This window comes from Colletotrichum higginsianum, chromosome 5 (genome assembly GCF_001672515.1).
Source record: "Colletotrichum higginsianum IMI 349063 chromosome 5, whole genome shotgun sequence".
NCBI classification, from domain to species: domain Eukaryota; kingdom Fungi; phylum Ascomycota; class Sordariomycetes; order Glomerellales; family Glomerellaceae; genus Colletotrichum; species Colletotrichum higginsianum.
Window position 1 is genome coordinate 805,784 of NC_030958.1, and position 15,955 is coordinate 821,738.

At 58.3% G+C, this 15,955-nt stretch overlaps 3 protein-coding genes across 3 annotated transcripts; all 3 read left to right on the forward strand.

The window, feature by feature from the left end:
- Window positions 1-985: 985 nt before the first annotated feature.
- On the forward strand, window positions 986-3,006 carry CH63R_07189 (beta-lactamase; the record flags this gene model as incomplete). The annotated part of the gene is made up of 4 exons (XM_018302164.1): window positions 986-1,493; window positions 1,595-1,714; window positions 1,780-2,044; window positions 2,151-3,006. The coding sequence occupies 4 exons, from the start codon at window positions 986-988 to the stop codon at window positions 3,004-3,006; spliced, it is 1,749 nt and encodes a 582-aa protein (XP_018156942.1).
- Window positions 3,007-4,813: 1,807 nt separating this feature from the next.
- Window positions 4,814-7,059, forward strand: CH63R_07190 (uncharacterized protein; the record flags this gene model as incomplete). The annotated part of the gene is made up of 2 exons (XM_018302165.1): window positions 4,814-6,920; window positions 7,001-7,059. The coding sequence occupies 2 exons, from the start codon at window positions 4,814-4,816 to the stop codon at window positions 7,057-7,059; spliced, it is 2,166 nt and encodes a 721-aa protein (XP_018156943.1).
- Window positions 7,060-14,031: 6,972 nt separating this feature from the next.
- On the forward strand, window positions 14,032-15,631 carry CH63R_07191 (Casein kinase I hhp1; the record flags this gene model as incomplete). Its single annotated transcript, XM_018302166.1, has 4 exons — window positions 14,032-14,043; window positions 14,100-14,763; window positions 14,829-15,358; window positions 15,524-15,631. The coding sequence occupies 4 exons, from the start codon at window positions 14,032-14,034 to the stop codon at window positions 15,629-15,631; spliced, it is 1,314 nt and encodes a 437-aa protein (XP_018156944.1).
- Window positions 15,632-15,955: the final 324 nt, after the last annotated feature.

The following is a 15,955-nucleotide window of genomic DNA, read 5'->3' on the forward strand; positions in this document are numbered from 1 at the left end:
CATCGGGTTTATAAGTCGATCCTAGGCCACGGCCAGGATGTCCCATGTTTTCATGTCTTTTGTTTCTTCTTTCCTCTTCTTGTTTTGTCTTCTTTATATACTCAGCGAAGGTCCTGCTTACAGAAACGGCGGGGGCCATCGTTCTCTCACACCAAGGAATATAACGATTCCCACCTTTGAGAACTTCTTGTGTTGTTTTAGGATCATGAATCAGCTAAGGCATCTTGTATAAGCGCGAGATGGAAGCCCGGGCTTATGCAGCTGTGAAAAGTACGGGTAAGTGACCTGGGACGTACGTACGAGCTGATGTGGTCTTGTTGTCTCACAGATATCATGTGTTTGCTATCCATTGCTTGACATCCCATGATGACGATAAGACTCTCTCTCTCTCTCTCTCTCTCACTCTTGTGTGGTCGGCAGGGATAGTAGCTGCGATTGGGTAAGACAAGCTTCTGCATGCCAAGACCCGTATCTTGGTCTCGGACGGGTATATACAAGTACCACCCACGAATATGGACCACGATGAGACGGGATGAATTATGGCAGCCGTAGCATCAGGCATCATCACTACCCCAAGAACCCCTCGCAAGCGAAGCCTCCTCGGCCGCACCGAAAGCCCACCGTCGCGCCTGCGCGCCCGGCTACCGTGGCGGTTCGGCTGACGTTACCAGGGCCGGCGCAGCTAATCAGGGGTTGTTGGACGCGACAGGCAGGTCGTTTCGGCGATGCCAAGATGTCAGACGCGACCATGCTGTGTAGGGAAGGTCGGCTTTGATCTACAGCATCCGGACCGGAGTGGCTCCCGTAAGGCAGAAGGGGGCAGAGACCATGTATATAGTCGACAATGTGCTCTGGACAGGGACGACAATCGGAATGGCATGATGCTAGCTAGCAGTATCTCTTCGGTGACACGAGAGACCGACAGCCAACACCCAGAGTCTCGACGACGTTCCCAAATCAAAACGATAAAGATCAGAAAAAAGCCATGCGTTCCTCCGTCACCCTCGTCGCCGCCGCCGCCGCCGCCGCCGCCCTCACGGCCGCGACGCCGTACCAGTGCCCGCCGCTCGGTCCCGTTCTCCCCAAGGCCAAGAACCCGAGCACGCACCCCGCCGTCCAGGCTGCCGTGTCCGCCTTCATTGCGGGGCTTGAGGCCGAGACGGCGACGTTCACCGGATCCGCCGTGTCCATCGGCGTCAAGTCCTCGGTCGAGGAGGGTCCGCTGGTGGACTTCCATTTCACGCCGCCCGAGCGAGACCCTCGAGGCGCCAACGCCGTGGACACGCACACGGTGTACCGGCTCGCGAGCGTGACCAAGATATTCCCTGTGCTGGCGGCGCTGCAGAACTCGGACCTCATCGGGTGGGAGGACTCGGTGGCTAAGTTCATCCCGGAGCTGAGGGACGCGCCGAAGGGCGAGCTGGATTATGTTGATTGGGAGGACGTCACGGTCGAAGCTGCGGCTGTGCATATTGGCGGTGTTGCAGCCGAGAGTAAGACATACGCTCCCCGGTACCTGAGTCGTCGAGAAGAGGGGTAGGAAGGGGGGATTCGAGAGAAAATGAAATTTTGAGCTGACGTGTTTGCTTGATAGTGATGACAGATGGCGCGGCGTATCCCGGGGACTGGGAGGCCATCGGACTGCCCCCCGTGGCCGAGGAGGACAAGCCGAAGTGCGGCGGTTTCCTGGGTCTGCCAGCTTGCACAAGAGAAGGTTGGCCTCATCATGGGCAGAATCCCAAACGGAGAGCGTCCCGAGTCGACTGACATACCTGGCAGAGCTTCTGGACGCGCTTAAGACCCGGCGGCCGCCCGTCTACCCGGCCTACCAGTCGCCCGTCTACTCGAACCTCGGCACGGCGCTCGTGGGGCTCGTCGTCGAGGGGGCCACAAACAAGACGCTCGAGGATGTGCTGGCCGAGTCCGTCCTGGGCCCGGCGGGGATGGGCAACACGACGTACGGGAAGCTACCGGAGGACCTGAGCACGCTGTTCATCCCGGCCAACGACACGTACTACGACTTTCAGCTAGGCGTCCTCGACCCGTGGGTGGTCCCTCCTCGTTTCTCCCAAAGGGTTTTTTTTCCTTTTTCCGGTCTTCTTTCGTAAACGACTTTCGTTGCAGGATGAGCTGACTCGAAAGCGACGCAGGTCCGGCGGCATGTACTCGACGACGGCCGACATGCTGCGGTTCGGCGACGCGATCCTCCGGAATAAGCTGCTCAGCCCGGCCAAGACGCGGCGGTGGCTCAAGCCGTCGTCCTTCACGTCGGCGCCCGGCAGCTTCGTCGGCAAGCCGTGGGAGGGCATCGCTTCGGATAACCTCACGGCGGACGGGCGGCTCGTCGAGGTGTACACCAAGGGCGGCGACCTCATCACCCACCACGCGCTCCTGGTCGTCGTGCCCGAGTACGGCATCACCATGTCGGTGCTCGCGGCCGGGATCGAGGTCAGCGGCGGGCTGTACTCGTACTACATGTTCAAGATGGGCGACCTGCTGCCGCCGCTGATCCGGGCGCTGGACGAGGCGGCGCGGGACGAGGCGCGGGACCGCATCGCGGGCACGTACGCCGACGAGGCGACCAACTCGAGCCTGACCATCTCGCTCGACGGCGGCTGGGGCCTGCTGCTGTCGGACTGGCGCATGAGGGGGTTCGAGGTGATCCCGAACCTGAGCCGGTACAGCTTCCTGGGGGTCAACGTGACGGAGCTGCCGGCGGACCGGGAGCGGACGGCGAGGCTGTACCCGACGGGACTCGAGAGCGAGGGCGGCGGCAACCGGACGGCGTGGCGGGCTCTGTTTGACACCTTCACGGCGGCGCAGCGGGACGCGGTGGACGACCTGCTCTTTTACCCCAACGCGTCGTGCGTGTCGTGGCTCTCGATGGACCGGACGACGTACGACTACAAGGCGCTGGACCACTTCGAGTTCGCGTACGGCGAGGACGGGCGGGTCGAGAGCGTGCTGCCGAAGCCGTTTGCGCTGAGCCTGCAGAGGGTTGAATGAGGAATGAGTAAGTCAGTGAGTAAGTGAGTGAGGCGGGGGGGAAGGGGTGGGGGGGGACAGGAATACCGGGAAAAACGATGTTTCTGATTTCGCGTGCTATGCATGTACTCGAACATAGATTCGATAGTGAACTCCTATTCTTTTGGCTTTTGCTAGATATCCGCGGTGATGATCCTGAGAGGAAGACCTGGCCGGACGAGCAATGCATGCATGTACTTTGCAGTTGCAGCCCGTCAACCACGAGATAGATTTTGTAATTACAGTTGACTCCTCTGATTCTCGGTCTCTAGGGTTGTCAGCCATGCTCTTTTGAGAGAGGGCCGCACTGCTAGATGCCTACGATGCTCCTCTCTCTCTTTCAAAGTGACTCTGGCCAGCTTCGTATGAATCAAAAGCTGTGCTATTGACCGCAGTTACACGCCAGGACCGCCGTGGTCAAGGGTTCCCCCCCCCCTCCATCTCCATCCTCCATCGGGCATTCAGCTCAAAAGCTTAAAGAAAAACAACACTCGCCGCTAGCGCCTTGGCCGAACCACGCGTCTGTGTCACTCGAAAGGCCGCGGCGACTAGAGAAGATGCCGCTGGGGAGGGAGAAAACAGGACATGCCGAGATTACCTAGTCGTTGCTTCGTCTTGCTGGGTATAGCACTTATGCTGTGTTATCTACTGTTTTTTTTTAACATCTTATTGTGTACTTGTGTGACCTGAAGAGGGACCGCCTTGGCCACGTACCTTGGTTACTTCGTCTTGTTGGCAATACTCTCTCTGTACAACCAGATCCGATTCACCGATTCAGGGACCCGGCCAGTGACGGCATTTTTCATTTGTTTGTCTCCGAGAGCCTGCCACTCCCCCCTTTCAACCCCTCAGACTTCCAGGGTTTCTTTCAGCTGTTGGTTGCCACGTACTACGCTCCAACCCCAACCAGGACACACCACAAGTGCGCGCTCATCATAGTCTACATTGGGGGGGGGGGGGGGGGGGGGGGCAGACACGTCGGGTGGGCTGAGGACAGGCAGCAGGATTAACGGTCCTGCGGCCAACACAGCCCAGTGGACGAAGGTGGACAGAACGCAGACGGCGTCACTGGTGTGTCTGGCCTGGTCCAAGGGAGATGAGCCCTGTTGAGGTCATCCGGCAGCGCCAAGGATCTCTCTCTCTCTCTCTCTCTCTCTCTCTCTCTCTCTCTCTCTCTCTCTCTCTCTCTCTCTCTCTCTCTCTCTCTCTCTCTCTCTCTCTTGCACAGATCCTACACTAAGTAGATTGATTCACCATCGAACCCTTAGTACCCACTGCCCCATGCTCCCAAGCTCCCATGCCCCTGCTCCCAGTCCCCCGGTTCCCCGTGGCTGAAGGAGTCCGAACCCGAACCGCTCATCAAAGGGGACCATCACCCACCGGGAGAGGGAGGCTAAGCCAAGAAGAGCAGAGGCGCGCTGCGGCTGTGAAGGCTTGCGCGCGAGACACACACACACAGAGAGAGAGAGAGAGAGAGAGAGAGAGAGAGAGAGACGGAGGCAAACTAAGCTAATTTTGTTTCTCTCTTTCTCTCTCTCTCTCTTTTCTTTCACCCTCATCCCGGGTCGTCGGCCACCGAGAGACACCACTTCTTTTCCCTCCCCCCCCCCCAAATCCCTATTTTGTTTGTTTGGTTTTGGTGTGTCTCCCCTTGCCTGCCCTCATTCTCTCGTCCCACCACGACAGCACAGGTTGCGGCTATTGAAAGTTGAAGAAAGAGAGGATGCGAAGGAGAGCACAGAAGGAGACCAAGGGCCGGGAAGAGACAGGCAGGCAGGCAGAGACAACCATGGGCGCCGGCCAAGGACCCCCGACCCAGCCGCATTATGCGCATGCGCCTTACCCGCCGCAGCAGCAGTACTACGCCCATCCGTCGCAGCAATCGGAACCTCAGTATCAACAATCTCAGTATCAGCACCAGCACCAGCAGCATCCACAATATCAACAATATCAACAACCTCACCCAGCGTACCAGCAGCCACCGCCGCAGCAGCAGCAGTACTACTATCCTCCTCAGCAGCCGCAATATGCCTCACCCCATCCAGCGGCGGCGGCGGCGGCGGCGGCGGCGACAACACCAGGTGCACCGCAGCCCTCACCGCCTGTTGTATCTCCTCCTCCCCAGCAGCAGCAATTCTTCGCCGAGTTGGATGCTTCGGAACCCCCTCCGACAACCCTGAGCCAGAAACCGAACCCAACGTCGGCATCAGTATCAACGCCCTCCACCGCCACCGCCGCCGCGCATGCCCAACTATCCAGCCCCAGTCCCGCCGTCTTCGAGATGCCTGCCGAGGCACCGCCGCCGTCCAAGGCCCAGGACCCCTCCCCCAAACCGCATGCGGCGGCCCCCGTATCCGGCACAGAACAACAGGCCGGCCAGAAACCGCCAGCCGTCCCCCAGGCGAACCCCTGGGGCTTCTTCCTCGACGACGGCAACGATCTCTCTGAGTGCGTCGCCCCGTCCTCCGCTCTCGCCCCGTCCTCCACCCCCGCCACCCCGGCCGAGGACGCGCTCTCGGTGAAGCCCTTGCGGATCGTCAAGACCGGCCCCGCCGACGAGAAGCCGCCAGCAGATAGCAGACCCCAGAGCGGCGGCACGCAGGACGTTGCGTCGCAGGAGACCGGTGCGGGCGGGTCCCCCGACGCGGCGAAGCTGGCCCCGGCGCCCCTTCATATCGTACGTCCGCAATCCCCCGCCGGCCCAGCGTCTCCCGTTCCCGCCGCCCCGCCCATAACCCAGCTCCCCTACCCCGTCAATGGCCCGAGCATCCCGACCCCCGAGTCCCACCCCGGAGCCCGGATCACACTGCCCCTCCACCCCCGGTCTGCCGCCGGATCCCCTTCCAACCCGGCGTCCCCCACGACATTCGCCCCTTCGCCCCTCACGCCCATACAAACGGCGACCGCGGTGGCGCAGCAACAACAGCCGCAGCAGCAGCACTACCACGCTCAACCCCCGCAGGCATATACCCAACCACTACCCGTGAGCCCTGTTGTCATCCAGGCCGGCCTACCGCCGACTCTGCCCGTCGGCTCCTACTTTCCGCAGCAACCGACATACGCTCGTCCCGAGGCGACACAGCAGCCGGCTCAGGCCGGCGCCGCCGCCTCCTCCTCGGCACACCACAGCCCTGCGCCGTCCATCTCAAGCACCATCCACGCAGGAGATCCTCAGACCGTCCAGACCGCCCAGGCTCAACACTCCCCGGCCCGGCTGTACGCCTCGCCGCCGCCCTCGTACACCCAGGCTGTCACCCAGGCCCAACCGGCGACCACATCATCGCGACCCGCACCGGCTCAGTTCCACCACCAACCGCCGACTCCGACCCAGCCTCTCTCCCCAACGGCAACCGGCGTCTCTCCACCCATGAGTCCCCCGCCCTCGAAATACCCGTATTCCCCTTCTTGTGTGGGCGCAGACAAACTCAACCTCCATCACCACCAGGGCCCCGCGATCCCACAACCACAGCACCCCTCCTACAACCCGCATGTCTCGCCCCCGGTCCCTCAGCCGCTCTATGTCAACGGCCCTCAGCAATACCACCCGAACGCCCCGCCCCTCCCGCCGCGGACGTCCCCGCCGACCCCCGGGGGCCAGTACGGCCACGCGGCGCCCTCACCCTCGTCCTACGGCCCTCCACCGACAAGGCCAAACTACCAAGCCCAGCCCCTTCCCCCCAAGCCCGACTCGCGGCTCTTCAGCAGCGCCACGGCGCGCAAGCTGCTCAGCAAGACGACGGAGCTTGTCGACCAGACAATCACACCATACCTTCAGGACCACCGTTACCGCCCGCCGTACAACGCCTACCAGTACCAGTATCAGCACCCAAACAACCGGCCGCTGCCGGGGTCGCAAGGGCCGCCATACTACCAGCAGGGCTACGGCCCTTCCCAACGTACGTAAAATTCTCCGCGTCGACGCGTCCGTCGGTCTATGTCTTGTTAGTCAGTCGCGGGACTGACGACTTGTGAACAGCGACGTACGCTGCCCCACCAGTCGCCCGGGAGAACCCCGACGTGTCCCGTACGTCCTGAGAACGGAGGGATGATTACAGATGAACAACAAGCGTCTGATCTGGCGGCCGAGTGACCCCCGAAATAGGTGCCCTGGACACTGTCTTTTGCAAAGACATTCTGCCGCAACACCAGCCGCGGCTGCGGAGGTCGAGTCGAGTCGAGTCGTGCATGCGCGAAGTAGGCATTGGTCGCAAAAGGGGCAAAGAGCCGTTCGCCGGGCACATCTAGGCGCTCAGGGCGTTGGCTGGCTCGGGGAACGAGTCAAGCTGGGTCGAGCGAGGTGCGCGCTTGAGGCATACTGCCGGCGCCAGCAGTGTGTCAGTCCGACTCGAGTTTGTCCCGATGCGCTGGGCCATGAGCCGTCGGAGATGGACCTTTGATCTTGAACCTTGAGTACCTCGTGCTCGAGGCACGACAGTGGTACCTGTGACCCCAAGCCGCATGCGTTCTCTTCTTTGGGGCTGTAGATATTTAAACACATGCTCGTACAGCGAAAATAATGTAGTCAATAGACACGACCAAGATCAACACAAAGGCACCTTCTTCGACGATACCGTGAACATCTCGAGCATTAGGCTACAAAAATGGGTGACAGCAGTAGCTCATCCATGGCGTGTCAATACCAGGGAGGAGCTGGAGTCTTCAGAATACCATATATCGGGCTCGTGTCTAGGTCGTCAACTGGCAATCTGATAACATCCCAAGCATTTGACGACCCGTCGTGTCAGCATCTCACGGTCCGGGCAGTCAGTCCTAAATGCTACTCGCGCAAATCCATGGTGTATTGACACACCGAACCCCGGAAAAGCAGGGGACAAGCCATGACGGGCATATCGCAGCAGGCAAGACAAAAGTTTCCGAGGCGGCGGGCTCAGGGAGGGTCAAGACGCCGAAGAGTTGACGTCGGGATCCGAGTGGAGTTGGTCCCCCCCCCCCTTCGAGCACCCATGTAGCCCCCGCCAAGGCAGCTCAGACGAGCATCCCGAGGTAGTAGTACAGGTAGTAGTAGTGGTAGTGTACAGGTACATGTATGTGCACTGAAAAACAAAAGAACTTTGTTCTTCGGTGTCGTGCGGCGTGAAAGTTCATCTCAAGTTTCGTAGATGGCGGGTGTGTGATCTGTTGTCTGTAAATCGGGTGGGGAGCTCGAGTCAGTGAGTTTGCCATCGATGTTCGGCAGATGGGCTGGTGGATGGCAAGATATCTCCCTACATTCTCACTTGCTCCGTCCCCTGAAGAAGCTTGGTGTTCTCTGGATTCGATGAATGTGAGTGAGTTCGGTAGTCCAAGAATGAGACCTACCTTCACCGTCCAAATCACCACATCGTAGGTTCGTAAGGCGGGACTCACATCAAAGAGACTTGCGAAGTATGAGAGCGTCCATGTGTTGGCGAAGAACTTGTCAACGGCTGAGCGCGGGCCAGGGTCCCTGGCCAGTATTCTTCTGGCTCTGTCCTACTGGTGATCTGGACGGAGAGCGAGGACGTTCGCAACTTTGGTTCGCGGCCCTGGAGCATAATGTGGAATGGGCCAACGTCGTTTCAAGGCCTCAACCTCCGACATGGGATGCGACTCATTTGTCAGGGCCGGAAATTCGCCGATTGGATCTGACGCTTTCGAGAGGCATTCAAAGAAAGCCTGTACGGCGGCCGCGCATCTTCAAATGTAGACCCTGAATGCGTAAGTATGCCCCGGATCACTGCATTCGACACAACCCTCATGAGCGCTTCGACCGCCGACGTCTGGAACCCCTCCCGGCTTACCAACGGTCGAGAACGGCTGTGTGTGTGTGTGTGTGTGCTCATCTCGCGCGTCACCTTCAGGTAAGCCTGCCGTACCAGGTTGGACAATTGTCCTGCCACCAAGTTTCAAGTTCCATGACATGCAATCGCCGAGATCTTGTGACCTTAACGTCCCAGTCGAAAGACGGGAAACAGGCAACATCAGGCAACGCGCAGACACTCGGTGAGCGCTGCGCCAAGCCCTCCCCACACCCCCCGGGAGCCGATTAGAACCAAGGGGCAGGCGGGCAGGCCAGGCGGTTGCAGGGCGGTGATGCGATGGAGGGTCCCATCCGCGCCGTCCGCGGTCCAAGGCGCGGGTGGATTGGCCGAGGCGGGAAACCCGAAGGTGATCGGCAGTGGCCAGAATCTCATCGGCCTTTTGCCGTCAAGAAAGTGCTCGGGCGCTGCACTGGACTGGCACGTACTCTGTACTGGTGCTCCCCGAGGAAGCTATGGATTGCTTGGCTCTGCGGGGGTCCTGGAAGCGTCGGCAACGGCTCGCATGCCGTTGGGTGAATCGCCAGCGACCCTTTTTGATTCACTTTGTTTAATTTTTTATTTTTTATCATTCTGTTCAAAAGCGTCTTGGAAGATCGGAATGTGGCTGACTGGCGACGAGCGCAGCTCAATGAGGTGGCCTGCCCGATGACGTTGGACATCGACATTTGCATGCCAGACTTTAGGCGCCACATCTCTGCATCTGCTACCAGAGCCTGGTTGTCTCGTTGGTTAATGTCGGGGCACTAGACCTAGCGTGTGTGATGTGTGTCTGTGTAGGTAGGCCTGCAAAAACCAAAATAACAGGCTCTTGGAACTGGAAGAAGGAATCCATTATTCAATCCGGCTAGGCGTGAAATACTAACAGACTTCAGTAGCCTGAGCATCTCGCATCCTGGTTGTCCCTAGTGGCCGAGAGACAAAGCCGAGGGGATGTCGGTTGGCTTGTGGAAGAACGAGTGGCATTTCCTGAGCTGGTGCTACGGTGACGGCGTGACCACCGACCTGAGTTCGAGACGGACGTGCGGTGCCCTTGTATCAAACGTAGCCAAGGCGCATCGTAGCGCTGACAACGGCGATGGGCTTCCAGAACATCGTGACCATCTGTTAACTGCTGCTTCTCGAACGTCCCTAATTTAGAACACCGAGTACAAGACGGATATGCATGCCATTAGAGGTACCCCTCCAGGGTTGGAGGATGGCTTACTCAGAACTAACAGTCCTGTGGACACACGGGGCAGAGCCGAGAGGTATTTATGTTGCCTTCTGGAGGCCGCCTCCGCCTCCCCTGTCGTTTATGGCGACGAAGCACCATGTCCATCTCGTAGCTACGGGAAACGAGGGACCTCTCATCGTGGCCAAAGAGCTGAGGAGGGAGGGGCACGGCGAGGTCCCGTACTGGAGAGCAAGCCCGAATAGGATGCTTCCTTTTGTAATTGCAAATTGCATATATGTATGTACGTGACGCATCAGCTGAGGCGGAAGACAGGGCGTCGCGGGAACAAGCGCGCTTCAATCAACAGCACGTACAACCAGGGATCGTTGCGTAGGGGTTGCTGCCCAACTCCGAGACATGCTGGCTGACCAGGGGGTGAACGGGTTCGGACGCCTGAGTCGTGAGCATCGGTCAAGCAGTGAGCAAAATCCAGGTTCTGGCTCTACCACGGACGCCCGCAAACCTCGCGTGCTGGATAATTCGCTTGGACTCTTGGGCCGGAAATTTTTTGTTATTTTAATTGAATCAAATCGGGACGGGTGACGTGAGAGTCGCCAAAAGGCTTGTGTGGCGTCTGGCCCTATTCGACGACGCTACAGGCACGCAATCCACGATGGGCGGTTGCATTGCAGGGCCTTTGCCTCTCCTTGTGCATCGCAAGGGAGGGAGGAAGGGGAGGAGAAGAAAGCCCCCCTGTGGCCGTCTTTTGCGCCTTTGCGGGACATGCCTTACCGTTTTAAGGAGAGAGATTCAAGGAGGCTTTATCTGTACTTCGCAGTGGGATCTGATATCGCCGACGAGCAAATCCGAGAGGTTGTTGCTGCATGACGAATGTGAGCGGCACTCCGCTGGGCACGGCATCCCCCCCTGAGCCGCCGATGATTAATATGCCTTGCTACGATGTATGTACGGCGTCTATCAAAACCACCGTCTCCCTGTTGCATGCTCACGGCAGCTGCTTCAAGTCAGACGGCAGAGCCACTTCAGGTTACCAGAGCATGCATCTCGATGTTGCTATTGTAGTGGTCTTGTTGTTCGATGGGATTGTGATCTCCTGACCGACAATTTAAAGCAGTCGTTCCCGCCATGTTTAGGCTTCGTATTCTAGTTGCGGGGAGAGGGCTAAGAGCGGTGAGGCTCTCGTTGGCTGGTGATTAGCGCATCATGCTCTGACGAGAGCTGCATCACCTGAGGGATTAGCAGGCGATGGTAACTGCGGCAATGTCGCATGAGGAGGGGCCGATGTTGGTCCTGGAATTATATGCCGGGTGCCGCTGGAAATTGGCACGACAATGCCGTCGGGGCCCGTAAATTGATTGGCGGCATTGATATTGATGCCATAAACACGTCGGACAGGTCAAGTCGACAAGTCATTGAACGTCCGACTGCAAGGGCGCGATGCGAACAGTGGCCCGCCCTTGTGCGAGAGTAGGTAAACTCCTGAGGGGTCGGTCGACCTGGTTGCCGTTCGCGCCCTATGTGTATTCGGGGATTCGGTTGCGACCTGATATGGATCGGGGCGGTGGCGACGGAGCGCCGGCCGGGAATGGTACAATGGTGTAGCTATGTCAATTCCTGGCAGCTGCGTTGTGGCACGCGCAGAGCCGTGTCGTAGTTGACGCGGCGATACTTGATCCTAGCTGTCGGGCCATTGATTGACGCGGGCTTTCCATCGTGTCTCGTGTCCATCATCTCGAGTTCCCGTCCGTCGTCCACCATGTTACTGCCAGCTCGTCCTCGGTTTCCGAATGTAGCGATCCAGACAGGGTTCTTGGACGTTCCGGGGGCCTCGTTTGGGGGCGGTCGTAGTGGTTTTCAGGCTCTGAAATTTCCCCCTTTGGAGAAGCGGTGGAACGTTTTGCGGTGGAGCGTGGGACGGACTCGGGCTGCCAAGGGACCCCCCTAGGGCGCCAACAAAAACTGTTCCTGACAAGGTACTTCCCCGTCGTTGTCCAGTGACCCGGCGGAAGGGCGTTCGTTGCATTGATTTGGGTGGCCAGTGCGGTGTTCCAATGTCGTCGGTCGTCGGCCGTCGGGCGAGATGGGCCCCAGGTTGCTTGCTCTTGCCCAGGCCACCGATGATGACCTGAGTTGGAACTTGAGGGCTTGGTTGAGGGGTAGGGTTGGATGATTGTGTGTTGCGTTGCATCCATGTACTCTGTATTGTATGTATGCCTTGAATGCTTGGTGATGCCGTACCTTGCCGCGCCTTGCCTTGCTGATGCGATGCGATGGCGTACCCGGCTTGCTTTGTTCCCTGGCGGCCTGGCGGGGGAAGAAAACCAGCCAGGCGAGGCGAGGTGAGGTGTCGGTATGGCAAGGCTAGACGGCCGCCCGGTTAGGGCATCTGGCGACAACCGCGGATGGAATGGCCAGTTGCAAACGGCGGTTTTGGAACCATGTCGGGAAGATGGATTTGACAAGCCAAGAAGTCTTTCCCACCCAAGAATAGAAATAATCCATGGCTTGAGGGGAAAATCCAAAAAAGACGAAAAGTTACAAACAATGAAAACACTCCAACGCTAATAACGACGTGACAGGACAAGAAGGGAGGAAGGAGGAAGCGCGATGGCGGGAAGCCACGAACCACTCAGTTCCTTCCTTGTCCTTGCACGCTGACCCTACTACGCATTGCCTACCTATCCATCCATCAGACAGACGGTAGGAAAAAAGTACGTGCCCTGTAGGCAAAGCAGAGGTGCAAGGGCAGGTACCTGCCGCCGGATATCTGACGCAAGAAGTACTTCGTCCCCCAATGGCACTTGCCTACCTTCCTCAGGTACCTACCTAAATCCAGTCCAGTCCAGGCCAGGCCACAGTCGTCAGTCCGCTCCAGCAGCCTGTCCGCCCCAGTGGTCCGCCGCCGCCGGCCGGCCGCCCTCTCCCTCTCCCTCCCCTCACACTCACACTCACACTCACCCTCACCCTCACACCTCACACACGCTCCCTGAGCCCTGCTCTCCTCTCCGTTCAGGTCTGCCTTTTCGCCTCCACTTTTGGGCTCCCATCCCCATTAAGGTACCCTTCGCCCTTCCTCCTCCCTCCCTCTCTCCTCCCCCTTCGCTCTTCCCTTCTTCACCCCACGATCTCTTCTCGAGCACCCCTTGACCTGCCAAAAGGCTGTTTGCCCTCCCTCCCCCAGCACATCGTCCTGTCCCGCCTGTTTGGACACGGCTTTTTTCGTTGGGCTTGGAGAGAGTAATTAATCCATTCCGCTCTCGACTGCATCAATTACTCCCGTCTCCTCCTCCATCAACCAGTCTCCATCCGGTCGTCGTCGTTGTCGTCGTCGCCGTCCGTCCTCCCATCAACTGTCGATTCTCCCGAGAAACCCCATCTTGACTTCGTCGACCTCTTTCGTCATCCAACCACCCACTCGACACCGCACCACCTGCCACGCCACGCAACGCAACGCAACGCAACGCCTCCGATACCACAAACTCACACATACAAATATTCAACAGGTGAGCTCAGCCTCTCTCTGCCCACTACTGCATGCTATTCTCGATATCCTGTTTGCTGTTTGCCCCGTCGCCAATCCATTGCCAACGGTCATTCCGTTCTTGGTCCACTTCGCCCACTTGGGAATGATTATCCTATTGCTCTCCCTCTGGCTCGGCCAGCTCAAACCAACCTTGAGCTGACGGAGGCCGGGTGGGTTGTCTGGTGGATACTGACTTTTGCCTCATTCAATCCTTCTCTCTCTCCCACTCTCGCACTCTTCCAAGGCCTCGACCAACTTCCCCACTCCTTAAACTGCCCATCTCCTTCCGCTTTTCAACGTCCCCGAGACCCTATCTTTTTCATCACCCCAACGTCACAACCCTCAAAGATTTTCTTCCCTCCTCACGTTTCATGCATCCTTACTGACAGAGTCGTTTCAACCAGCCAGCAGCTTCGCTGTCGATAAGTCTCTTTGTTTGTCAACCGACACCCAACTCGCCAACACAATATCTGTATCCGAAAGGAGCAGTCTAAAAACCAAAACTCAAGATGACCACAATGGTAAGTCGATGGAAACAAGGCGATCCCCCCCACCGCGGAGCAGGACGGACCTTTAGGCGTCGAGTGCTCTCAGCTCTTTTGCGTATAATGACCCCATCTTGCCTGCCCTGGTCGCCTTATCAGTTGGGTTTTGCTCACCGCTCACGTCCTCAATGCAGGATCTCCGCGTCGGTAACAAGTACCGCATTGGCCGCAAGATTGGCTCCGGCTCGTTTGGTGACATCTACCTCGGCACCAACATCATCTCGGGCGAGGAGATTGCCATTAAGCTCGAGAGCGTCAAGGCCAAGCACCCCCAGCTTGAGTACGAGGCTAGGGTCTACAAGTCGCTCGCCGGCGGCGTTGGCATCCCCTTCGTCCGCTGGTTCGGCACCGAGTGCGACTACAATGCCATGGTCCTCGACCTCCTCGGCCCCAGTCTTGAGGATCTCTTCAACTTCTGCAACCGCAAGTTCTCTCTCAAGACTGTCCTCCTTCTCGCCGATCAGTTGATTTCTCGCATCGAGTACATCCATGCCAAGTCTTTCATCCACCGTGATATTAAGCCCGACAACTTCCTCATGGGTATTGGTAAGCGCGGCAATCAGGTCAACGTCATCGACTTCGGTCTGGCCAAGAAGTACCGCGACCCCAAGACGCACTTCCACATTCCTTACAGAGAGAACAAGAACCTGACGGGAACCGCCCGCTACGCCTCCATCAACACCCATTTGGGTGTCGGTATGTTATCTGCGCACCCACTCTCCGCCCTTTCCCTTTTCTCATGGCCGCTGACATGTTCGCAGAGCAATCTCGTCGTGACGACATGGAGTCCCTTGGTTATGTCATGCTCTACTTCTGCCGTGGATCCCTCCCATGGCAGGGACTGAAGGCCGCTACCAAGAAGCAGAAGTACGACCGAATCATGGAGAAGAAGATGACCACCCCGACCGAGGTCCTTTGCCGCGGCTTCCCCAATGAGTTCGCCATCTACCTCAACTACACCCGATCCCTCCGATTCGATGACAAGCCCGACTACAGCTACCTTCGCAAGATCTTCCGTGATCTCTTCGTCCGCGAGGGTTTCCAGTACGACTACGTCTTCGACTGGACCGTCTACAAGTACCAGAAGAATGCTCAGGCCATCGCTCAGGCCGCCGGAGCCACTCAGGAGGAGGACGAAAAGGCGCGGGCATCTCGCACGAATGCCGCTACTGCTGGTCAGCCGACCCCTCAGTCTGGCGCTAATAAGCCTAACGCCCTTCCCAGCTCGCGCCGCAAAGTGATTGAACGAGGATCTGGTGCTGGTGTTGACACCCCGGATACCAACCGTGCCGTCGGTGGAAGTGACAGGATGTAAGCATATTCCTCCTCCCCTTGTTGCTTCCGCTTGTTACTTCCCCTTCTCTTCCCCTCCCACCAGCCCTGTGGCATGCCGTTGACCCCTGGCTGAAGAATACTGGCTGACAAAAGCATGCTGACCTAGTGGACGATGATCTAGTTTGCGCTCGGCTACGAAAAGCGCAGGTCCTGCACATGGTTCGAGCTCCTATCTGCCGAAGTGATCCTCGACGGCGGCAACCATGTGCATCTGTCCAACATGTTTTGAGAGTATGACCAGATCGGCCTTTACTGGCTTCATTGCTCCGTGGCATGGTTACCAGGCATCACGATTGGTACGGGTTCTGCTCACCAGCAGGGTCTCTTTGATGATACGCCTTGCCACGCGAACCGATCGCATTCTCTTTTTTACGCATTTCTCATCTTCGTTCTTCGACATTTCTGGGTTGATTTTGATGGATGGCTCGATTCTTCATGACGGGACACCTGACCAGGGAGTTGCCCAGCAGATTTTGCTGCCGGGGCTTCTTGGGTCTGGTTCCATGGCAGGAAGAACTCGAACGGCACGTCCGGTACCTCATCTCTGTGAGGC